The sequence below is a fragment of the Hippocampus comes genome, unplaced genomic scaffold (genome assembly GCF_001891065.2).
Source record: "Hippocampus comes isolate QL1 unplaced genomic scaffold, H_comes_QL1_v1.1 scaffold142, whole genome shotgun sequence".
In the NCBI taxonomy this organism is placed as follows: domain Eukaryota; kingdom Metazoa; phylum Chordata; class Actinopteri; order Syngnathiformes; family Syngnathidae; genus Hippocampus; species Hippocampus comes.
The window spans coordinates 713,580-739,577 of record NW_017805482.1 but is presented as its reverse complement, the minus strand read 5'-3'; the positions used below and the strand labels follow the sequence as shown (position 1 = coordinate 739,577).

At 41.7% G+C, this 25,998-nt stretch overlaps 3 protein-coding genes across 4 annotated transcripts; 1 reads left to right on the top strand and 2 right to left on the bottom strand.

Annotated features, from left to right (window-relative positions):
- Positions 1-363: 363 nt before the first annotated feature.
- On the bottom strand, positions 364-6,954 carry fbxl22 (F-box and leucine-rich repeat protein 22). Its single transcript, XM_019875962.1, has 2 exons — positions 6,586-6,954; positions 364-764 (listed from the first exon to the last, which is right to left on the bottom strand). The coding sequence occupies exons 1-2, from the start codon at positions 6,921-6,923 to the stop codon at positions 413-415; spliced, it is 690 nt and encodes a 229-aa protein (XP_019731521.1). The 5' UTR covers positions 6,924-6,954; the 3' UTR covers positions 364-412.
- A 6,084-nt stretch (positions 6,955-13,038) lies between these two features.
- LOC109519436 (boophilin-G2) lies at positions 13,039-16,330 on the bottom strand. Its single transcript, XM_019875963.1, has 6 exons — positions 15,890-16,330; positions 14,838-15,029; positions 13,872-14,048; positions 13,754-13,798; positions 13,457-13,535; positions 13,039-13,361 (listed from the first exon to the last, which is right to left on the bottom strand). The coding sequence occupies exons 1-6, from the start codon at positions 15,954-15,956 to the stop codon at positions 13,277-13,279; spliced, it is 645 nt and encodes a 214-aa protein (XP_019731522.1). The 5' UTR covers positions 15,957-16,330; the 3' UTR covers positions 13,039-13,276.
- ca12 (carbonic anhydrase XII) lies at positions 13,476-24,657 on the top strand. 2 transcript variants are annotated; one of them, XM_019875961.1, is made up of 10 exons: positions 13,476-13,555; positions 17,312-17,659; positions 17,839-17,859; positions 20,058-20,237; positions 21,519-21,661; positions 22,758-22,853; positions 22,931-22,994; positions 23,071-23,228; positions 23,309-23,435; positions 23,773-24,657. In XM_019875961.1, exons 2-10 carry the CDS (start codon positions 17,602-17,604, stop codon positions 24,285-24,287), a joined length of 1,362 nt encoding a protein of 453 aa, XP_019731520.1. In that variant the 5' UTR covers positions 13,476-13,555; positions 17,312-17,601; the 3' UTR covers positions 24,288-24,657. The 2 variants fall into 2 exon arrangements, with proteins under 2 accessions (XP_019731520.1, XP_019731518.1); XM_019875959.1 differs by lacking the exon at positions 13,476-13,555 and having other exon boundaries at positions 16,995-17,659.
- The last annotated feature ends 1,341 nt before the right edge of the window (positions 24,658-25,998 follow it).

Here is a 25,998-nt window from a genome sequence, read left to right as displayed (position 1 = left end):
CAATTCACGACATGGCTGACACACCCTACGATACTACGATACCACAAGTCGGCACCAAACTAGGAAAATAGTAATTGGTGGCAAGGAAGTTTGTTGGGGTGTTAAATCTCAACTGGGAGATGAGCTTTGTTTGTCAGGGAGGAGCTCATTTCAGCCTGGGTTTTTTTTAAGGATTACATTGAAGGTATTTTTTATTTTTTTAATTGTGGGGTGCCAATTAATTACTCGGGATTTTCCGCTTTTCGTAATAGGACTTGGGCAAATAGTGAGGAATAACAGTCTAAAGTCATGAGTTTATAGTAGAAAAACATAAAGTGAACACACACCCTATAAATAATTAACAAACAAACCAAAAAAAAAAAAAAAACACGCAGCGAATAAACAATTTATAGTCCTTGGAAAACCGGCTCTTCTATCCGGAGATTTCCAAGAGTTTCTGCAAGGTTCTCCTGAGCGGCACCTTCTCCTCGGGCTTACTATCTGGGATCATGCCTGCGCTTCTCTCCGCACTCAGCCTCAGGTCGGGCCTCTGCTCTCGCACAACCTCGAGCCCTTCTTGCGTGATGTTCCTGCAAAAGTCTACCTTGACCTCCCCCAGGCTCACGCCGTAAGCCGCCACCCCGTCCAGGATGCGGTCTGTAATGCGAACGCAGTTCTCCAGATGGAGGCGACGCAGCTTCCTGCACCTCTGCAGCAAGATGATCACGTCCTGATCACTTAGGTGTCCGCAGCCAGATAGCTTCAAGGATAGCAGGTTAGGGCACCTGTAGGACACACAATGACAGTGCAGTGTTTCCTCCACTATAATGCAGATGTTTATTGAATTTTTTCAGTATACAGGCACGCCGCTCCTTGCGAACATGAGGAATTTTGGACACTGTCTGAACACCATGTTCGTTAATATATATTTTATGAATCCTTGTAAGTCAAAATTTGGAGTTGCCGTAACATGCTAGGCAACACTAAGTTCCGCTTGTAGAGATGCAGCTTAATTAAGAGCAAGAAGAAGAGTTAAATAAGGTCCCCGACTCACCTCCAGTAGTAATGTTGCTGTATGTGCTGTTCCAATGCGTTGCTGCTTCGTGTATAGCTGCTTATTTCTGTTAGCCGGTCAAAAATGTGTCAAATTGTCTGTTAGCATTAAGCTAGCAGGACGTTCGCGAGAAGAAATGACAGCAAATGATTTGGTTGAACTTTTCATTGTTCGATGTTTAATTTGTTCGACACGTCGTTTTTGCAGTGAACCCGAACTCGGAATGACAAATATCTTATTTGCATAACTGTGCGAACAAGAGTATTGGAGTATGTGTTAAAAAAATACTTTAAAAGTGTTTTGATAAGTTTGAATGTGTTAAAAGAATGTGAGATGGGTAAAATTATACATTTTAAGAAGTGTTTTGTATGGTCTCATTCTATTGCGGATTGTCACCTAATTTCACCCGTGATTAACGCGTTTTCACTGTACCGCAAACCCATTCTGAGTCATTGTTACACACCGCGTGTGCTACAGTGTTGAGGGATTACTTTTGTTTGAAGAGGGACTATCACTCGTCCTAAGTAAGCAGTGCTGCTTGGCGTGTGTGCTTATTTACCAATGACTGCTCCTCGGGCCTCTTGAAAAGAAAAAAAAAAGTGAGATAATAGAGAAGGAGTTATAGCTGGGGAGATGACACACGTGATGAAAAGCAAAGCTCAGAGAGGCAGCAACATGAGCTGTTTGGCAATAAAGTACGGTGATACTTTCAGCCTGCCTTCGCTTTGCACTGCGTCTCTGTGGGACTATGTGTTTCATCGAAGAAGTCTTTCATAAATAAAGGACGCATGGTTTTTGCGGACTGAACAATAACAGGATGTTTGACGACTTGCAACTTGGCGAGCGGTCGTTTTAGTTTGAACCGATTTTTTTTTTTTTTTTTTTTTTCAAAAAAAATCCTTGACACTCGTCAGGCTGGCAGAGACGAGCACGCTGGCGGCAGAGGGATGCCGTTCACGTTCACTAATGCAGCTTACATAAAGACTTACATAATCTTACCGCTTTGCCACATGTGAGCCAAACATATTCCAGTGTACTGCCAGTGTGACGGGTGCTGCCCCAGTAACCTCTGCGCATGTGATAGTGGCGCATCCACGTGCAGCAACGTGCCAGCACCCAGCTTTAGAAGGACAATCACATTTAGAAAATAAAAACGCAACCAATGGAATTTCTCTCTGCTGGCTGTTAAAGAGGGAAGGGATGTGAAAGAGGTGTACCAAGTCTTAAAAGTTACATAATCCACCCATTAATGGCAACTCCCTTTTAATTTGAGAAAATGTATTCCTTTTTTAATTACAGTCTTCAAAGCTTTAAAAGGAAATTTGGCTGCAAGATGAGGGGTTTTTTTTTGTTTTGTTTTTTGGGCAGCTCTCCAAAAGTAACCGCACCTCTTTGAGTTTAAGAGTTTTAACAATCTACATTAAGCCTATAAGTATGGGATTTGCTTTTGCATACTTGCCAATCCACTGTTGATGGTTTTGATGGATGATAGATTTGTTCATTTCTATCGCAATCTCTCTATTTATAGACTTATTTATTGATAAATGTTCTACTGCTGCCCACAATACTGCTGGCTGTTCTTGCGGCTATTCATGTCTTTGTAGATGCGTCTCGTTAAGTTAGAATACTGTTGAAAACTTTCTTTATTTCACTTGTTCAATTCTAAAATTGAAACTTGTATTCGTGTACAGATACATGGCAACTCCAAAATCGTTTTTATCTTTGAAATCTTTTCGATTCAAAATGCCAAACTTGTATTCGTGTACAGATACATGGCAACTCCAAAATCGTTTTTATCTTTGAAATCTTTTCGATTCATAATGCCATTTCAGCTTTCTTTTTGTTTTCCTTGTCAGCTAAATTATACTGTATAAAAAAAATCAACTCATGAAAAATGTCGCTTGGTGTGAGGTGAATCTCTATATGAGTTTTCTGATTTCACGTGCCAAGTGTACCGGTCCGCGATCTTATGGTTGGGGATCTCTGCTCTAGCACGCATTATAAATATCTACAATACGTACATATTAGGGGAATTTCAATTCTCTGAGCATGGTGGTCGGGCTCAGTGTTTCCCAACCTCAATTGAGCCAAGGCACCCATGTTACATGAGAAACATTTCCCAGAACACATATGTCACAAACAGTACGAATATTGAAACAACGATCTCATCTCAGTTTACTTTCATGCATTACTTACTATCACCTCTATTTTTTTTTATCATCTTCACTACCCAAGTTTGGTATATCCAGGTCGGTTGTCGAAATGCGACGACTTGCACCATCGATCCGACATCACATCTGGCTGCCGCTAAGTGACAAGTGAGCTGGCCCGAGAGTAGCATGTAGCACCCCACTTTGGTCCGATCTATTGAAGCAAAGGAGAGTCTTACTCTCTGAGGAACCACTAAACACTTCCTGCCAAAGTTCCTTCGTTCTGCAAAAGACGTGATGAAGTTCCCGTGAAAACAAAAGAAGCCAAACGATAATTGCACAGGGGCAGTCCCGTCCGAGCCTTGAGACACGTCTCTGAAGAGGCCACAGCTAAGCATGCTACTTCAAACTGGCAATTAGCTCGCTAATGACCTGTTTGGTTACGCTTGGTCGAATTCTGCCGACAAACTCCAAAAGGTTCTTGACATACAGGGTGGAAGGGGTTGCAAAATTTTAAGAAAACCTTTTTGTAAGTCTTTTCACAGTTTTTTTTGAGGGCATGTCTGCTCAAACTAGACTCACTTTGTGTGCTAACTAGACAAGGGCTGCCTGTGTTAGCGTCGGCTCTCAAAGCCTCCATTTATTCAGACGCCACAGATCTCACGGCAGTGGTGGGAACTAACAAAGTAAAAATATTTTGTTACGATATTAAAGTACATTTTTCAGGTGTAAGTACTTTAATGAAGTACTGTATTTATTTTTCATTTTTACTCCCTACATTGGAAAACAGACATTTATACTTTCTACTGCTTTCTTTGTAAAATTGGCTTGTTACTTTTTTACAACGTTCATGGATGACAACAGTATAGAGAGGTAAATTCAACTGTGGTTGAGATCTGGATTGATTGAGATCTTGGGTGATTTTTGGATGAATGTGAACCAAGAACCGATTTGGAGATGCAAGATATCTTCTACCTCCATGGCCCTGTTTAAGTGAACTGTTTAATGTTGTCATCTTAAGAAGGCTTTGTGGTGAAAGTGTTGTCTTGTGCCATCTTAACAAAACCAACCAAACAAACAAAACTCGTCTTAAAGTTCATTTTTTTCCCCTTGGCTTTCAACTCAGCATGCGACACTGTCTGTTTTCTATGTTTTATTGTTTTTAATTGTTTGATGTTTGATTTTTAATCTCATGTTCAGCCCTTTGTTTCAGTTGTGTTTTATACTACAGTGTGAATACTTCAGCCAGCACTGTCTCACTGTGTCGTTGAAATACACAGCAGAAGCCGCCCACCTCACGTCACATGACATGTTGATACACTGTGTGCTGTAGCCTCCAGTAAATCGCATGCAAACTAGAAATGTAGTTGTTGATATCGTGGAAAATGCACTAAAAGGAGACCAGTCGACATGTTTTACAGCTTTTCCCATAAAAAGGCATGAGACGGCCCCGGTCGCCTTATCCGGGGAAGAGGGCAGGCAGGGATAGATGCACATGTTCATTCCTCTGACAACAACAAAGGGTCAATTGTAGGCTCCACCTGCATGCATACACTGGGCGGGGCTAAGGCCATATCACTCTTGAGCGCCCCTCCTCGGCTCGCACTCCTACTTTTGTCATGTGCGAAAGCTTTCCCCACCAATTTGGGGAGGGATTATCAGCACGCCATGAGTGAGGCTCCGAGGCGTCAAAATAGACGAGCCAGACAAAGTAGGCAGTTCCAGTTCAGACTGGTTTTGTAGCTCATGTGGCCGGGTCTCAAATTTCTCCGAACAGGAAATCCACACAGGGTCATTCATGCAAGCCACCACCCCGCCCTCCCCAACACTTGTCTCGCATCTGCGTCACTTGTCCGTGGCATGCGTGGATGTACATGCAGAGAGACATCATTACGCCTCTGCAAAGGCTGACAGGTTGTGCTTTCTCACATGACAGGATGTGTTTTCTTTTCCAAGTGACCTATCAAAAGCAACTACTGCCACATTAGTCAATGAAAGGTAATGACATAGCTCAGCACTATAATTTTCACAGAATCACGTGTCAGCTTTTATTTTTTTTTAAGTTGCCGCTAATTATTTTGTTCCCTGTCACCAAGAGCTAATTACACCTGCATGCTGTTGCTTCCTAAAAAATGAACCTTTCTTTAAAATGAACCACATAATCCATCCATCTGTGAAAGCGCGATATAAATAGAGATTTATTGTATTGTATTGTATTGTATTGTAATATGCTATGAGGGATCATCAAGGGGTGCCATTATATAGCGGAACAAACCTGTGGATCCACCTGATGCCATTCATGCAACAGAAAAATTGCTTTTTGCTCAAATAAGCAGGCCCAGATTTCACAGTAGGTCCATCCATCCTATTTTCTAATCCGCTTTTCCTCACGAGTGTCGCGGGCGTGCTGAAACCGATACCAGCTGACTTCGGTCAGTAGGTGGAGTACACCCTGTACCGGCTGCCAGCCAATCGCATGGCACACGGAGGCAAACAACCATTCACACTCACAATCACACCTAGGGATAATGTAGAGTGTCCTATTAACATGCCTTGCATGTTTTTGGAATGTGGGAGAAAAACCGGAGTACCCGGAGGAAACCCACTCAGGCATGGGGAGAACATGCCACACAGGAAGGCTGGAGCCGGAATCGAAGCCTGCACCTCTGCATTGTGAGGAGGACGTGCTAACCAGTCGATATCTGTGCTGTGCAAGTAAAATAATATACTAAAATAACAGCAATTAAAATAACTGTAAATGCAAATCAATACAGGCTGTTCCTGGCGGCCTTTTTCTGTCACTGCGGTGCCATGCATGAATAGCATATGCACTTTACATTAAAAAAGGAGCAGAAGAAGAAAATGAGATTGGAGTTTTATTAATATAACTCGTTTTCCCACAGATTAGGAAGACTCTTGGCTTTTAAATATTGCCTCTCTAGATGTGTTCCTACTGTGTGTGTGTGTGTGTGTGTGTGTGTGTGTGTGTGTGTGTGTGTGTGTGTATGTTGGTTATTTGAAGGGCTATCACTCTCCTGGAAGTCAGTGCTAATTTAAAGGATGGAAAAAAGGTGGACAGATAGTTTTGTTTTGATCTTGAACTGAAGTGCGTTATACTGAAGTGTTTCTAATAGTCAAACTCATGTTCACGCGGAGTCAACACAACCCTGCCACCATTTGCGCTTCTGATGAAACCTCCAAAGGGCTCAGCTGTTCTAGTAGGCTTTTCCTGACTTTTTTTGTGCTTTCGAGCAGAAGCTTGAAGGTTTTGTGCTAACACTGACCGCTGCCAATCTTCATACTTTTTGGACCTTTTTTATTTGGTGATGTGCAGTGAAATTTTTCCAACATAATGTATGTGCCTTGACTCAATATAGACGCGTACCAAACACAAGCACTCACATGTGGCAGACGCGAGCCAGGAAGATGCTGACCAGTTTGTCGTGCTTGCTGCAGATGTCCCTCTGGAAGGAGCTCTTCAACCAGTCCTCGATATTGCACACCTGCAGCACCCTGCTGGAGTGCCAGCAGATGGACAGATGACGCAAAGAGGGCCCCAGCACAAAGTTGTTGCCCCTCAGCTGAGAGAGCGAGCTGAAGTGGAGAACATTCCACAGGCGGGCGTCGAGGAAGACATCCCGCAGCGGCGTGCAGGTAAGAGACAAACTCCTGCGGCTGTCCTTATCCAGGAAGGAGAAAAGGTGCAGGAGACACTCGCGGTTGAGCTGGAGTAAATCCATGGTGTGCCGGTCCCGAGTCCCACAGAGAGGCCTCGTCGCCCGGGCGCAAGGAGGCCTGATGGTAGGCAGCAACAATGAGCCTTGCAGCTTGTATTGTGTGGCCTAGATACATGATACCTCCTCGGGCGCATGCTGGAGGCCCTGCACATATAAGGCTGTGGAGTGGAGGCTATTTTAGGAAGACAACTGCCAGTGCAGTCAAAGAGGGGAGTGTTGGAGCCACACGCTCTCTTTCCATCTGTCGTGGCTCTCAACAGGCGGCCAGCAGCCCACTGGGGTGAAGCAGATGTTTACACTATCCCGGACTAGTTATCTGATACAAATGCACCCTGAGTGACATGGAGGAGGAATAGAGAGAGAAACTTTGTCACACAACGTGACACCGTACCATAACACTGCATGCGTTTATATGTCCACTTTGATCAGTTTGCCTTTTTTTTTTAAATTGATACATTTAACTTTTTATTTTTAAAGATGACAAAAGAAGAAATGGGGGTGGGGGTAGGACGTTCTGGTGGTTGTCGCGGGAAGCTAACGTGAAGCTAGCGTCTCATAGCAATGATAATGCCTGCAGGATGGAAATAATTTCATGTAGAAGGTGGAGACTGTGTGAAAATTGACCATTTCCTATGGTGCAAAGGATAAAGCTGTGTTGAACACAACAAATGTAATATGCCACCTGAAAAACTGATGTGCCCAAACAAAAAGAAAAAATGTAATTTAAATGTTTTACTTGGTTTAACCCACTGCTTCATTAGCTATATAAGAAGTGTCATGTTCTGATAGTTTTGTTAAAAAAAAAATAAAAAATAAAAAAAAATTTAAAAATATATTACCAAGGTGACTCAGACTCGTGATCGGGACATTCCTAGTTTTAAATACCAATTTTAGCAGACATACGGTAAATAAATGAATTGATACAACAAATCATGAGCGTAATATAATAATTCCCAAAGTCATGTTTAACGTACTGACACAATGCCAAGAAAAAGATACCAATGCGCCTGCTTTTTTTTTTCTGTGCAGATTCTCGGTCATTCAGGTCATAGTAATCCACAAACATTGAATCGGAGCACAACTCAACTCGTTTGATTAAATTGTTTTTTTGTTTGTTTGTTTTTCCCCCAAAAAATTTGGGAATTTATACTATTCAATTATAACTTCAATGTTACAGGGGTCTTGAAACATAAAACATACATACAATCTTCTCTCAACATTCCTCTTTTGCATGCATACATTTTACCTGATGAGTACATTCGTTGTAGACCTAAATTGTTGCAGTTATGTGTCAGTAAGTGAAAACTATGTAAGCGATTTGAGAGAGAGAATATGTCAGTCGGTGTAAAGATGGTTAAGGTGAAACTTGGACCAATACAAGCTATGTAAATACGACACTACTGGTACTCTATTTACTGTAAAGTGCTGTGAATGTGGGAGTACAGTACAACCTGACCCATTTACCAACTTCCCTGTATTGTACGCAAGACAATTACATTGTATTAAACGAAAAAAAGGATCTCTTCAATGTGAAAGAATGTCACATGGTGTTTGTTATTCCATGCTTTCTCTAAAGGTGAATCCGTGACCCAGTGAATGTTCCAAATTGCTAAATGGCAGTGAAGAGGACATGCCATTATGGCCGAGTCATCATCGCAGACTACGCTGCCAGTCATGTCCTGTTCTACTCTCGATCAGTTAAAAAACACACGCACACGTGCGCGCACACACACACACACGCAAACACACGCACACACACACACACACACACACACACACACACACACACACACACACACACACACACACGTAGGACATTGCGAAACATCAGTGCCGGGAATACATTCTGGATCGTGACTCACTGTGCCACAATGTCCTTTTACCAGCGAGGGAATAAAAAAAACAAAAAAAAAACACTTCAATGTGAGCTCATTAGAGCTGAGCATACAGCATCACTGCGTCAGAGGTAGAGAGAGAAAAAAAAAGATCTATGTTTTGAAGGAGTGTGTCGTGAGCCACGTGAGAGCAGCAGCATGTTCTTGTGTTGAGCAAAAAGATGCACTGAATCTTTTCCAGTCTATGAGTGTGTGGAGGACAAACAACAAAGGGTCACCGGCACTTTCCATGTTGCTCTTGAACATTAAAGGCTACATCCGATTCCAAGTAGAAGACTGGGCTTCAACTCGTTTAACAAAAAAAACAAAATGAGCTTGCTTCATTAGAATTTCTAACTGGAATGCATTAGTATGCACACTGAACCGGTGTATTCTTCAGTTGCCTCTTTAATTTCAGGCAGCACCAATGATTATTTTTCACAATCAAAACAGCTGTGGTTTTACATTTTTAATTTATTTGAATCAATGAAAATAAATGAACGCTGCTATCCACAAAGCCCTTTCCCCCAACCAATAGCATTTTCAACGTATTTATCATTGCTGTAAAAGTAAAAGTACAAACAAAATGCTATCTTTCTCATTCTGGTCATGATGAATGAGTTTTTTTTTTTTTCAGTCATGAAAGTATTTCAATTAAACAAAGGCTACAAGCTCCCACATCAGTAAAGCAGGGTACTCACATGATACTCAGGCCAAATGTTTGACCTTCAGGTCAAAGCTAAAAAGACCTGATAGTTGGATTTCTCAAAGATTATCATGTTGCCTGCCGTGTGTTACGATTGATTTCTCCTCTCTGATTTGTTCAGAATTCGTAAATATTAAAATTGTACAATATTAATGAACACACATCCTTGTGTGGGGTTTGTCAGTTTGAAAATTAAAAATTTCGGGATGTGTATACCACACATAAGAGGTTAAGTGTCGGTGGAGAACATGAGAAAGCATCAAAATAAGGCAGACTCCAACTGATTGTATGATGGCAGTGTCTGACTAAAAGATATTGGTCAGTCTGGGTCAAACTTTGGACCAACGAATGTTTTCCAAGACTAAAACCTTAACCATTCAGTGAAACAATAACATTTGGAATTGGATACAAAATCCATTAAACTACAAAACACCAAGGGCTTGAATGCAAAACAACATCCTAAAAGACACCTAATCACTTTGTGATGATGACTTTTGGATACTGAAAAAAAAATGGCGCGAAGGTTGTGATGTGTGTCTGCGGTGAAGAACAAAACTGGTCTGATTGATTGCGTCTCAGTTTGAATATCATTCACGTGCGCAGAGCCCTGGGCTGATCGCGTTCTCTCTGCTTTCGATTTCTCTGGTCCAGCTGTGTTTGCGTTTTGTAACGGTGACCTCTCCAGTGCCGAGCGGTCGTCCAAAACCACTTGCGCGTCCACCTCTGCAGGGCACGTGTCCGGCGCAACCGCCGCCTGTTCATTCTTCTCCGTCGAGAAGAGAACGTACGCCTTTGGCCGTCCTCAGCGTTTCTTCTTTGGCACGCGTCATCGTGCTGTCGTTGAAGTGGGACCAGCGCCCCTAGTGGCTGCCGTACGCCGTGTAGTGGTCCGTTTCCATCCTGCCGACACACACTTGCACTAGGGCGCATTTTGGAGCGGGACAATAGGCTGAGGAAAGGGGATCAGCCACGTCTGGCGCAACATTGCCCCTTAGAGGCCCCAGATCCAATGACACCATGTATCAGTTCAACGGGCTTTTTAATTGGGTTTATGTTTCAAGGTTTTATAAGATAAGATAAGATAACCTTTATTTGTCCCACACTGGAGAAATTTGCAATTGCAAAAAATTGCATTTTAATGTAATACACGGTGAGGAAATAGAGGCAAGACTTTTTAATGTTTGTAACACGATGAAGGCATAGAAAATGATGAAAACGCTCTACAGTGAAAATCCTCTACAACGAAATCATGTTTGCAGCAAGAAATTTTTCACAACAGGAGACTTTTCACTGTAGCAAATTTTATCTCAGACGTACACATGAACACACACAAAAAACGTATATGTGTACTTTTTATTTTTATTCCAATAGTGCATAAGTATGAGCATACATTTATTTGACACTTCATATAGCCAGCGTAGAAAGAAAAAAAGGGAAAGAAATTGTGAAATTTACGATCAGTATTTACTTTCACTTACATCAATTTATTGCATAATGTCTTTTATTTTGCTTCCTCCATCTTTCATTTTTATTACCTTTATCCTGTCTTCAAGCATTAAAGCTTTTCTTTTCTTAACTCCGTGGTATGCAAAGGTCCGTTTTGTCGCCATTTTAGTAATGCAACGCTCGTGCTGCGTCTGAAACTAACAACAAATTTTTCCTGTACTGTGCATGTGTAAACCAATGTGGTGGTTGCTGTTGCCGTTTCCGAACAAAGCAGTAGTAGAGGTCGCTGTGGCATGCTGAGGTTGGATTAGACTTTTGCGGAAGGCTTGTTTTCGTTGTAGTGAATCTCGTTGTGAGGCCAGAGCAGAGAAAAAGATTACGCATAACGGAACAGGGGGACTTTTCGTTGTAGGGGGAGCAGAAAAGTGGGAATGGCTTTCATGTATGAAAATTTTTTCACACTAGGGGTATTTTCGCCCATGTAGGTTTTGTTGTAGAGGAGTTTCACCCATGATACACTACAATGCCGCCAACATTCCATAACACACAGCTCTCCGCCAACAAACTGGCTGAAAAGATAAAGGCAATCTGAATAGTTTTTATTTTTAACCTTCCTGTTTTCATACCATCTCATGTTGCCTTCATGTTGCTTGAATATAACTGCATTACCAGTTATAATTTCCAGGTGTCTATTTTTTTTCCAACCTGTCTGCTTTGGCTGCCTGGTATCGCCATCTGTAGTTATATGTATTGTGATGGATATCGATTGGAAATGCAGAAAGTGAAAAAAATTGATAAAATTAATCCAGAATAGTTAAAATAAAACAACAGTAACGTTACATAAGCATTGGATTAGAATTGATGTGGACTGGATGAGAAGATTCAACAGCTAACGATAGGACCGGACAGGTTTAGTGACCGAGGCAGTACTACCAGTTTGTGGTGGGAGGGGCTTTAAAGTGCCAAAAACCCTATAAAGAATTTCATAAAAAACGAGAGGACGGTTGAGGAAGTTAACCTAATCATGAAGAGCTGCCTGTCCATTCTGACAAGTGCATGTTTCCAAATACTGTAGCACATTTATTATAGAGTGGCGCCCCCTACAGCCTGTAGCCAGTCAATCACAAGTAACAAAATATTTTTGAAGATAATAGACGCCCTGAAGTAAAACAAAAGTTCTGTGACTCCACAATCCAACTCATAATAATTTGAAAAAGCGACTATAAGGTAGTAGTAAGGAAACTAACATTTGATTCACTTCCAATAGAACTAATAGCGATATCGCCAAATGGAACTACAATAGCTCAGGTAACATTTCAGGATTTTTATTTTTTTACAACCGGTATTTTAAAAGTGACAGTAACGGAGCCAGCTCCAGGCAGAAGTCTGTTTGTCTCCGTAGAAGGTAGTGCCTCCCAAAAAGCGTATTCAATTAAATACAGGTTAAACGTGGATTTGCAAAACATTGTATTCTGTGTTTATTTATGTTTAACACAACGGCCCAACTTCCTTGGAATTGGGTATCTAATTAAAGTTGGGTGCAGGTGCATAGCCAGAAATTTTCAGTTAAAATATTTTCGGTTAAAGGTTAATTCAATGGCTATGTTTCATGAAATTTTCAAGCTCAGTGATAAGCATATTCTTAGTCTGACTTTGATGTTCCCATTCAAATGGAGGAAAAAAGGAGAACACTGATAATTTTGTCTTTTTTTTTTTTTTTTTTTTTTTTTTTTTTTTTTGCAAAATCCAGTGTTACATCTTACCCCATTTAATGAGACAACATAGCTGATGGTGGGGCAAAATGTCACATGGTCACACTCTCAATTTGATTGCTAATAACTCAGCACTGGCACGAAATATATAAATGACAGCAATACAAAATATATACCTGAGACTTTGTTGTTTCATTTGGTGCACATTTTCTTTATATATGATGTATTGGTTCCAAGAAATATCTCAAAGTGTAAAAAGTGTGACATCAAACCCCGGTCTCCCCTACCTATAAAACAAAAAACAACCCCCCCCCCCCCAAAAAAAATGGTATGACTTACTCATGTACAAACCTGCAAAAGTCAAAAGCCACCATCATATTTGTTGCTAAAGTGAAGGCGTTGAACTAGAATGTCACTCATGAGAGTGCATCACTGTTAACGATGAATACATTGATGTTCCCTTTATGATTGCGGTGGGTGGATACTTCCATGTCGTCACAAATGACGAAAATACATATGCACCGTTATCATGATCCAAGACATACAGTAGAAAGTATGGTATCAACACCTAACACCCCCCCCCCCACACACACACACACACACAAAGTGTTGATTGGATTATGCCATTTCAAGACTCTGCTCCCTGAGAGGAACTTCAGGCTGTTCATCTCTCCTTTTTGCCGGGGCGTTCTTCTGCTGTTTCCTGCAGGAGGAGCACAGATTGAAGTTACAGCAGACACGTAATCAAATAACCATCTTCTTGTATTCCCCCGACCCCATTGAAAAGGTTGCTCTTACTGAGACTGAACAGTCAAGACGATGATCGTTATGATGATCGATGTGACGATGACTCCTATCAAGACTCCACAGATGATTGCTGTTGAAGATGACCATCAAGTGAGTAAATGTTTACTACGGTGGACCAGGCATGACTCGGAGGCATAAAATTCAGTTGGGACTACAACATGACCACAAAATAAAAATTTTGGGCCACAAAATAGGTGTATATGCATAGTATACCTATTTAGTGGCTATGGTTGAACTTTGTTCACCCCTGTCATGTCTGGGGTTTTGTAATTTACTGTTTTTACCTACCGATTGGCGTGTCCGACTCATCCTCCTCCTCTTCCTCTCCTTCTTCTAAGAATACATGGAAAAACCATTAGATCTGCTTGAAACGTACAATCAAGTTTGGGGGAAGATCCACACTCACCGAAGACACCGGCACAGGTAGCGTTGCAGCTGTCTGCGTCAAAAAATCGGTTTCCGTTTCCGTGGCAGCCTGTCCAAAAGAATTTTCTGCACCTCCCATGCACTGCATCGTAGTAAAATCTCAGAAAGTTGCCGTTACATCCACCACCGAGCTTCTTCAACATGCAAGCTTCCCTTGCTAGCAGTGGAGGGGAAAAACGAATAATAATCGGCCTCTGATAATGCAAAACAAGGTCAGGTGTTCAAAGCATTCAGATGCAGAGTGTCGTTTCTTCGCTTTACCACGTGGTGGAGTGTTTTCCACATAAATGTGCAGCAGTCAAGTGTTTGTCGACCTAAGGTGCGCGAAAGGTACTTTACATCTGAACCATCCAATGAAACGAACGTAGCAGGAATACAGCCTTTACAAAGATACCACTGCACAGTCTTGACAAACGTTAATTCAACAATCGGTTTCTCTTTTTGGCTTACGAGGCGGCTACATCATGGCAGTAAATGAGGTCTTTAAATATTAACAGCAGCAGGATGGTAGGACAGACACCTGCATGTCATAAAATTCTCACAGACACAAAATCTTATTTATTCCTCGAACCAACAAGTTGGGGGGTGATTTGACAACCCATCAAATATGAAACTTTAATACTCCTAATGTGGTAGAGTACAGTTCTACATTACTGAAAAGTACAACTGTACTGTAAATTCCATTCCAAAAACATGTAGCTTCGCTTAATTCAAACATTTAATTCGCTCCTTGATGTTAATGGTTGTTTCTCTTTGTGCGCCCTGTCATGGTGTACCCGGCTTGAGATAGGCTCCAGCTCACGCAAAACCCTAATGAGGACGAACCCCATCATCCAATGATGTTAATGATTCAACGTCATCATATACGGTGCACCGCCAAGGGAATCTACTTTGAACCATCGTAAAATTACAAATCGACCAATTAGGAGCCGCCACCTAATCTCACCATCTAATGGGTAGCTGCGCTCGATATGGGCCGAGCAGTTCTTCATGCATTCCCGTTCGTTTAGGAAACGATTGTCGTTGCCTCCTTCGCCTTTGTATATGAACGGGCTGCACTGGTCGTTGGCGGCGTCGTAGTACAAAGCAATGATGAACTTCGTGCCGAAACCTTCATCATCGGCTAAGTGGCAAAAGTCTGTTGGAGGGTTTAAAAAAAGAAATTGTGTTCAGTGATAACATGAGCATTGCACAGGCTTGTGATATCTTCTATGCACCGCTTGTTATAAATGTTTAACCTCATCACTCCCTCTTTTTATAACGGCAATAAAAATGCTACGTTTAAACTTCCTTCCCTCACAGTCCTTCAAAGGGGCATCGGTTTCATATATTATCCCAACTTTTAAAAAAACAAATTCAGAACTCACTCGATTTTGAATGAAAAGTAATACAAAGAGCCTTGTCCCACGATGATTCTTTGGTTAGTCATTGGGGTTGAGGTGTCAAGACATTGTTTGTAACTTTGGTTTATATGTTAGTCATCATCATTACCAATGTGTAAATACGTGAATATTTTTGGGTAAAGTACCAGCTTCTTGCCTAAAGTCAGCTGGGATAGGCTCAAGCTCACCCATGATTGTCGTGAGTAATAAGCGAGAGAGAAAATGGAAAGCGCTCTGCAAAATTTTCATTTGAGTGAAAACATTCTGTTGGGTTTGTTCTCAAAGTCAAAGCTTTAAATGACCTCACATTAATTGATGTCCTCTTGAGATGAAAAACAAAACATACAATGGTAAGTTTTGTCCAATGTATCAACTTTTTTTTTTTTTTGTGGCCGCCATCTTGTAACAATTCAACACAAAGGTCTGCTTTTACCTTGGTTTAGATTTGACTAAAAATGATTACGCTTAAAATGAAGCATGCATTCAATTTTAACAGTTTTACAACGTAAGTACAGATTTCTCAATAACAACCATACACTGGTTGCCCGGCATATTTTTTGATAGTTAGGTTAAGAGTAGTTTTTATTTTATTTAATTGGAAAATGAAGGGACCTACCTGGGATATTAGAATAGCTGAGGTGAAATGCAGCAAAGGTAATGGCAAAAAGTAATAAGTGCTTCATCCTGCGGCTTGCCTCTGAGCTGTCTCTCGCCCACTGATTCCTGGTTGTAAACGACTGTGTGAGCGGGCGTTCGAGGCTGACCTTTGGACCGACACCTGCACCTTTTCAATCGAAACAAACGTTAACGGACCAACGTGGGGTCAGGTAGACTCCAGCAGTGTACGTGCGTGCATGCGCAGTTCACGTTTTGCTAATCGAGGTTGCACCAATAAATTTTGCTCTGATCAGCCACTCAGAGGAAGGAAAATCACTGACATCATCGAGAGCCAGCATTCTGGCCGCCGTGAGGACAACTTCAAAATCTTGATTGGTTGAAGAAACAGTACCATTAGAATTAGAGAATGAGATAAGAGTTTCAGTTTCATCTGCTAGTACGATTGATTCTGAAGACCGTGGGCAAACGACTGGCCCAAAAAAAAAATAAAAAATTCACATATATGAAATAGAAGCAATGCAGCAAAGTGAAATGCTATGTACATTTACTGACAAGGCAGATTACCACAAGTAGATGAGTAAGTGAATATAATTTATTGTCATTTTATTGGTTTGATGCCACCACGTTGGGGAAATTACAGCATTTGGGAGCCTCACGCGGTTCCCATCCACGTTCTAACCAGGCCTGAACCTGCTTGGTTTCCAAAATCAGGCATTCTCAAGAGTGCTACCAATGCACTGAACTGCACACCTGAGCAGGTTTGACTGACATATTATCAATGGGGCCACATTTGGGCATTTTCCTTGACTTGCAATCAAAGTTGGCCCGATTGTCGAATGGCTCGAAAAGATTATCTCGAGCAATTATCCTGTGGGGTGGGGTGGGGGGGATTTTTCCTCCTCGAACTGGAAAATCATTGGGGGCCGGCTTTCGAAAATGGTGCATGTTCAGTATTTCCGACGGCATATCGTTAAGTGTGTGGTCAACACTTGGAAGTTGACTCAGCCCCCCAAATCAATGATTGTGATGTGAAACGGAACGATAGCATTGTGTGTGTGTGTGTGTGTGTGTGTGTGTGTGTGTGTGTGTGTGTGTGTGTGTGTGTGTGTGTGTGTGTGTGTGTGTGGAGTCACTTACATTGTTACAAATTTGTGAAACTTTTTCATTCCTGAAGTGATCTCAGATAAGATTGACTTATCTGGATGCGGTTACAAGTGAAGTAATGAAGTGAAAGGGGATAAAACAAAATGGCGGCAAGTTTGTTTCTGCAGTAATGGCATTTTGGAGCCTGAATATTTATTTAATTTTAAATTCTAACTTGGAAATCATCTTTTTGTTTCTGCCAATACGGACAGACTTAAGTGTGCACGAGTGTAACACAACGTTTTCACAATGTCAGAAGACTATCTGTGCTTGACAGAAATCAAGCCTGTCAATCAAGTAGAAATAGATGAAGTTAAGTCAAGAAGAGAAGAAACTGCAAACACACACTCATGCAAGCGCACACTTGGCCAGAGGCACTTGACTTGAAATTGCGTGGAAGCAGTGGACTTGTCACAGAGCGCGTTGAGAAGAAGACACAGTGGGCTGGTGTTGTTGTGACTGTGACGTCAATAAAGGCTACAATGAGAGACAACGTGCGCTTAAAAGCGGTGTGGAGGCTTGTGGTTTGCTGCACGGACCGATCCACAAAAGCCAGAGGACACCACCATGCTGCCTTTGAGCCTCACACCATTCGCTCTTTTACTGCAAGTGGCCGTGGTTTATGGTAAGATGCTTTCAGGGACAACTTTATTATGACTGTCCAATAAATGCCTTTTTTTTTTTTTTTTTTTTGCTGGTGATTTGGATTTTGAGTGACTGTTTTTTCTTTTGAACCTTTAAAAATTAACCTGTGTTCCCCTAATTGCATATTAATTTACAATGCAATCTATTTGTCTGTTTCAGGGACCAATTGGGGCTATACCAGTAAGTCTGATTATCAGATTTTTTTTTTAACTTTTTCTTCATTGTTCTTCTAAAATAAATTCTACATGTTATACAGTACCTGGTGAAGGGTTCAGTTTCATTTGTGCAAAGGTTATTATCTGACTTAAGTCGTAGGTGGAAATAAATGGATATCCAGTCATTATGTACCATAAATTGCTTTAATAATTATTATTGTGAAATTAATATCAGCCAAAAAAAAAGTGCATTTTCTTTATCCTCCATAATACAATATTGGCCTTTCTCGTATCCTGACCTTGGATTATTGTGGCTCTGCTTCTCAAAAGTTGAACCCAATGTTACATTTAGTGACCCAATCTGAAGTTTATTCTACATATTTTTCTGGCTTGTTTCATCCATACTACTTCAGAAATAGTCATTAGTATTGTATTGTTTCAATGTTTTTTGTTCAATTTATTTCCTACACCGTTATTCATGTGCCAACGAGAGTCAATCTTATAATTAGGAGATCTGATGGTCCCTGTTTTAATCACAGCTGTGGTTTGGCATTAATAAGAGCGGATGAGTCCTTACGCAGTGCTACTAATCACACATCTGCAGTTAGTGTACCTACGAATTAGGAACAATCAAGACATTCAATTGAAGCCCTTTGAAACCATCTTGCGTCATGTACGCTTGGGAAAAAATGGTCAAGAAAAAGAAAGAGTTCTCCCTCAGTTATAGGCTGAAAGCATTCAAAGGGTCATTTTAGTGGTCAAGACTCTGGCCAAATGGAGGCCACATGACAAGTGCACAGTTGACTCATCGACCGCCCCCGATCAAAACTTGAGGTCCAAGGCAAAGATGTCAGTGATTCTTGTCTTTCGCACTGCACATATCGGTTGATTGTGTCATTTTATAGAATCAGAATTGCATCATTTCATGGTGCTTCAGTCATCTCTAAAGTGGGCACAAAAGTGGGCACAAGGCATTTTGGGGGGGGTGAATTCATCTGGAACAAATAGCTTCACTGAAAACGAAACATGACGCTTCAATTTGGAGACACGGTCGTCGGGTTCACAAGCGTGACTTTCATTCCACGTACATTTGAATTCCCGTGTCTGTCTTCTTGTCACGCCTTTTTTTCCACTTGATGTTGAGAGACACTGCGAAGCCGCGGAGCTCATCTTGTGAAAGGCACAACTTGATTTTTTTGGAGCCATTCTTTGCTTTTTTTTTTTTTGGGTAGAAACCTCTCATTTGGACAGGGTTGTCACACGACAGCCTGGTCCTCGTGTTCACACAATGAAGCTTTTTCGCATTCAGTTGGTAATGTTGATTATCGACGCAGTATTTAGTAGGCCATCATTCATGCAACATTGTGACATATATTTACTCCGTTTCCCTTTCATCAAGAACCTTATTTGGAATCGTGCATCGCTGCAACTGGTGCTTAGCTCCGAGCTGTGATTCCCAAACGGGTCTGGCATGACACTCGAGCGTGCTGTGAGAAATCATCACGCAGGGGGAAAATTATCCATGTCAGTGACATATCGTGACAGGCAGAAAAACGAAATGCTTTTGTGTTAGATGGAAGACGATATAATAAACCCCGTGTATCCACTTTGCCGTTCAAAAAATATTCTAAGTCATGGCTTCCTACGGAAATATCAGCTTTGTGCTCAACTAACCCCTTAAGAGGCAGCGGTTAATACAGTGGACAGCTCATCATGTTATCGGGTTACAGGGTGCATGAAAGGGTTAAACAGGCCCACATTTCATACCGAGTAAGTCCATTTGTGAGTATATTAATACGAGATCATCACTATTTACTGGTAAGTATTCATACTTTTTGTGGGGGTGGAGGGGTTCGTTGAGGTTCAACTGAACTACATTGTTTCACCAGCTTACATGCACTTCCCAAAATTGGTGATTATTTGGACACACGAAGGCCACTCCCAAAATGGAATTCATGCAAGAAGAAACACAGTCATTTCAAGACAAGCCGTTTTAGCTCGGGCTCAAATTACATTTGGGTTGAAATACAGATTTATGTCAAAATGCCTTTGACGGAGGCCATTTGTTCACATAGCTGACCTTCTTGCAGCTGGCATGGGATCAGTTCCAGCTCATTCCAAATCGCCCTGTGATTTACTCGCACCTAAAGTCAGTTGGGTTCAGCCGGGTTGTATAGAAATTGGAAGAATGCATGGATGGATTTATATTGATTCTATTTACAGGCCGAGATGGAGAAAGCCACTGGAACCAACACTTTCCCTACTGTGCTGGGCCTTTGCAGTCTCCAATTGCCTTCAAGACAGCGAAGCTGATCTTTGATGCATCCTTACGCCCAATTGTGCTTGAGAACTATGATCTGACGGGCGGACGTAATCTGAATCTGACAAACAGCGGACATTCATGTGAGTATTTAATCCACGTTGAAATGCATTTTGGGGGATGGCGTAGTCTCCCAAAGCAGGTTTTTCCAAACCTTATCATTTGTAGATCCAAATTAGAATTGTGTTTCCTCCCCGGGACCCAAACATACTCAAATATACAGTTTTACATGTTGCCAAAACATAGACATACAGTATACAGTGCACATAAATCAATTAAACAAAACACAGAGTACAAGGATGTACTAAAACAAACATGCCTTACAGTTTTGTGTCCCAACTGTGCGCTTGGTAAGTCTTTCTCTAAACCCAGTTCAATATAGGTAATGTGCGCCAACATTACACTTATTTTTGGATGGGCACCAGAAATAAATTAAAAAGTACATGAACGTGATGTGAACATAATCACCATAAATGACGCATACGAAAATCCGTTTGTTTTTTTTTTTTTTTTACATCTACCACTTTTAACTCTTCTCGCAGTCATTTCACCAAAATGAAAGAGTCCCATATTTATTTTGGGAAATAAGAGCAAAAATTACTTACTAACTATGCCAACACTGCAGTTGGTCTGGTTAATCTTCACATCAGCAACCAGAGTTGGTTCGCTCAACTACAAGTCAAGTCTACTGGAGATAAAAGCATGGAGAAGCTTTGCCTTGTCTGCCTGGAGCATGCAGCCTTTCACCTTGGATTTGTTTTTCGGCTGGTAAAAGGCAATTTCTATGATTGATTTGATATGACTGCTGAAAGTCAGGCACCTCAAGAGTTCTGACTTGGTCTTTGGTTTCTAAAAACAGTGACTCCAAGTTTTTTTTAATAGCAATCCTCTTTTCTTCATTGCTAAAAAAATTTAGTTTTGTATAGATTTGGCTGAATACAATTTTGGTTCATTCAGTAGTAAATTTGCTTTCGACAGTGATGCCACACATTCATAGAACTGCTGTCATTTGGGGACTTTCATAAACATGGTATTCTAAAGCCGTTGACCAAAGGGTAACATACAGGCTGAACAAAAGGGGTCCAAAGATTGACCCTTGAGGGGACCCCACGTCATGGCCATTCGACCAGATTCGAAGCATTTTAGAACCGCTCCATTTAATCCCCTTAGCCACTCTGAATTTGGCAATTAACACACAATGGACAAACAAACACAACGAGCCCACATTATTTTCTGCTTTAGCTCCCAAATCAACTTCTGTGGCAATCTATGCTCTCATTAGTGCATTGAAGAGTTTCACTTAATGCTTCATGATTCACGGATAATGAAAGAAATAACTGGCTTTTGTGTCATCTGCTCCACAGTCCAAGTAGTTCTTCCCTCAACGATGACTATCTCCGGCCTCCCTCAACGCTACACTGCAGCTCAGCTCCACATTCACTGGGGCTCCAAAACCAGTCCTCTTGGTTCTGAGCACACGGTTGACAGTAAGCGGTATGCAGCAGAGGTAAACAAAAACTCACTGGCATCGAATGCAAATGCACCAATCGCATCTATGCACAAGTCTCACTTGATGGGTAACATGTAAAACTCGACAGGCAGATGATCCTGAACTGCAGAACCAATTAGTTCTGCCTTTGCAAGATTTGACCCAACTCATCTCATCGTTTCAATATTTAAAAAAATAAAATAAAAATAAAACCCATGCATGTTCCACTTCGAGTCTTAGGAAGTTAAAAGAAAAGTTTCAGTCATGTTCAGAAATGAGAACCTGCTTGTACCATCACTTTCAGTCCCCTTGAGAATTGTCCCGCGTACTGTATTTACAACTGTGCTCAGTAAAGCCTTCCAAGCTTTATTTTCACCCACATTCCACAGTTCACATTTGTACCCAGCGAGCCCTGGAGGAACATACCCAAACATTATTGTACACAATTTGACAACAGACGGCCTCACATAATGTACAAAACATGTGTACCAAAAATGCGTTAACTGTCTGACGCAGAAATGACTTGAGCTTTTTTTATTTATTTTTTTACCTGTGCCACCACAAGGCTGTGTGCCAGCGCCTGCAGAGCCACATCTAAGGAAGGTGTTGTGGTCTATGTCTCAGTGGACACAGGGACGCAGTCTTCAATATGTCCTTTCAAGTCACTCCAAAATCCACAACCACACTTTGATGACATGTTGTTTTCGGACTCATGGACTCTTTGATTCCCAGAAATTGGCATATAATTCTGCTATTTGATAGAAAAGACGAGCATGACTACGGCGCATCACAAAAAATAGAATATTGTTGCCCAACAATGTCAGGTTTGGTAGCCTGAAAAAGTCATTTGTGCTATTTTTGGATGGTCTATTCCTGGGTTTCATCAAACTGTGGGATCACTGAAGTCAGGGAGAGTGGAAGGTGACGTTTACGGATTCAGAGTTTGTTTTGGAAGCCTTCCCTGGCGAGGTCGTCTGGGAGGCGACCTCAGGTGACCGGTCATGCAGGAGTGACTTTGGTGTTCTACTCAGGTTGCTGCCCCGCGACCTGGGTAAGCAGAACAAAATGCAAAAAAATATTTTTCATCATAGCCCATTTCTCTCCTCTCTTACAGCTGCACATTGTACACTACAATTCAGAAAAATACCCCAATGTATCCATGGCTTTTGACAAATCTGACGGTCTGGCTGTACTGGGGGTCTTCATCGAGGTGACGAGCTTTAGACCTTTTTTCTTGGGATTGACTCTGAAGATCTGACCGTGTGAGCATCTTACTCTTTCTTACAGATTGGGGCCTTCAGTCCAGGCTATGACAACATTTTTTCATATCTCACTCAAATCCCCAAGAAATGTGAGTCAAACACGGTTTGCTTTGTCACGGGTGTTTATGTGGAGCGCATAGGAATGACCTCTCCTTTTAATCATAGCAAACAGCCACAACATTCCGGCTTTTGACATCAGAACGCTGATGCCTCAGCGTCTGGATGAGTATTTCCGTTACGACGGTTCTCTGACGACACCGCCTTGCTATCAAAGTGTGCAGTGGACAGTGTTCAAGAATCCTATCACTGTCTCTCAAGCTCAGGTGACTTATTTACCCTTCTGTACAAATCGGCCGTCTGAACACTTCAATTTAACATTTCTTTGTCTCTCTCACGTTTGCAGTACGACACTTTGACGACAACCCTCTTCGCCTCCTCGGCAAACCAAGCCATCGCCGTGCCGCTCATCAACAACTTCAGGAAGCCACTCCCTATTGAGAACCGCGTTGTCCTGAGTTCCTTCAAGCTAGGTAAAATTGCTTTCCATGAACGCCGCATGGCTGTAAACGCAATCTCATATCAGCTTCAATGCTATTGACTTTTGTCTGGCTTGGGATCAGCTGCTGGGTTTAGGATGCAGTTAACCATTGCGCCGGTATTCGGGGCTGTCGCCATAACATTTATCCTGAAGGTGTCCCGCTTTTTAAATGGCTAGCATGGTGGCGCGGAATGCATTGATAGGCTACTTGCTTTCCTGACTGCTGTGCTTTTGGCTGTGCATGATGCCATGCCCCGCCACACACACACAAAAATCTCACCTGTCCCTGGATGTACAACAAAATGTGACCGGCGCCGTGTCTAATACAGGAGTGACGACCTATATGTCAACCACGTGCGTCCTCAAACGGAAGGCGATCGTTCGGCAATTATTGGTTGGTGATTTAGAGGAGGTCATTGAAAGCGGGCTCCTATCTGCAAGTGCCACCAAGTTGCTCTACCAGCAGTATGCGCAAGCCGAATTGAAGCAACCCATCCATGGATTTACATCGTCAGCCAGTGTGTCATCCAAATGGCTGTCCATGTTGAAAGAGATCTCTCAGCCGACAGTGGCCTTTGGCTCATTGCTGCAGCAGAAGTCCCTGGAGATCCAACAGTCCACCACCACCAAGAGCCTGGCTGTTACTTTGGCTGATGCTGTTCTCCCAAAGCTCAACCTCAACAGCTACCTGGCCTGCAAGGCAGACCTCGCTCCCGCAACCATCAAGTACATCCTCAGTGGACGGCCCCTGGGGAACGAATACGAGGATTTCTTCCTGCTTGACCCGTACCTTGATCGTTACACAATGCATCCTTGGCTTAGGCAAATGGAGTGGGAGGACTAGAGAGATTTCCTCACATAGTCGAGTCGCTTTCTGTAGCACACGTCAGCGTCATGTGTGTCTAGCGTAGTACAAGTAGAATTTTAGCCGCGCTCCGCATTCTTTGACCTGTCATCTTCTGCTAAACTTTGTGAATTCCAACTCATGTTATTCAAATTAAATTATTCATTTGAGTGTGTGTACACTATCTATTATCATAACTGTGATTCAGTTCACACTTGCCTGCGTACCAACATTATTGACAGCCGCATTGGCCTGTCAATACGGCAAAGATTGTTTCTATCAAATTTGTGTTTTGAAATTATGCAAAATAAGGTATGGACTTTGGATCCCTGCCTGCCTATTTTCTTTGAAAAGCTTTAAATAAACTGTTTTTAAAAAATAATCTAGATTGCAAATGGTCTTCATTTTACATTAAGAAAAACTGTCTTAATTTTAGATTAAAAAACAAACAAACTCTAAAATGTCATTTTCTGTCTTTATATCGGGATATTTTTGCTCTTCGTTTGGAACCTGTTTGATAGTGCAGCTAAAAATGCCCAATAAATATATTAGTTTGAGTACATTACAATTCAGAGGTCATTAAAATGTTAACATGATTTTTTTTAAAAAAGGGGCCAATTTGTAATCTCAGTTCATTCAAGGCATATGAATTCATTTGATGATGGTAATAACTCATTTTGTACCTGCAATGGAGCTACTGAGCGTACAGAGTCATTTTCTGTTCATACCTCTTTGAGTAGCGCGTATTACATCATTGACGCGCACGCGCTCATTTCCATATTGCTCGATGTTCTCTATATAGACACAGCTCACAGGAAACCGGAAGATTGAGACCAAGTGCAAAGAGTACGTGTTACTACCCACAGGGATTTCCAAAGTATATGTTGTAAATCAACAGAGGAAACACTGTCGATCGATGTCCTCGTTCTTAGTTGCTTTTTGGGGGTTGAAAGTTCAGTCTTTTTTTTTTTTTTAATTAAATTTAAGTTGTATAGTATTTGTTCTGCCCTTAGATCAGGCATGTCCAGCTCCGGTCCTTCAGGCACGCGCTCATTTCCATATTGCTCGATGTTCTCTATATAGACACAGCTCACAGGAAACCGGAAGATTGAGACCAAGTGCAAAGAGTACGTGTTACTACCCACAGGGATTTCCAAAGTATATGTTGTAAATCAACAGAGGAAACACTGTCGATCGATGTCCTCGTTCTTAGTTGCTTTTTGGGGGTTGAAAGTTCAGTCTTTTTTTTTTTTTTTAATTAAATTTAAGTTGTATAGTATTAGTTCTGCCCTTAGATCAGGCATGTCCAGCTCCGGTCCTTCAGGGTCTCTGTCCTGTGTGTTTTTATTATTGATGATGATATTGTGACCAGCTCATTGGCAAGCTCTGAAAAACCCCAATGATGATCCTAATCATTTGCATCGGGTGTGTTGGAGTAGGGAGACTTATGAAACATGCAGGACAGTGGCCCTCGAGGACCGGGTTTGGACACCCCTGTGCAAGATATGTGGCTATACCTGAGCATACAATCTTGCACTGAGTGATGCCGCTGTCAAGCAATGTTAGACAATAACCAAGGATGCCCTGTGTTGATGTTACATGGCACTCCTTGCATTTTGGAAAAAATTGTAGATACTCACTGAGTTGACGTGTCGCAGTTTGAACTCTGGGTTTCTGGTGTTACTAATTCGGCGTGGTGTTTTCCCCTGAA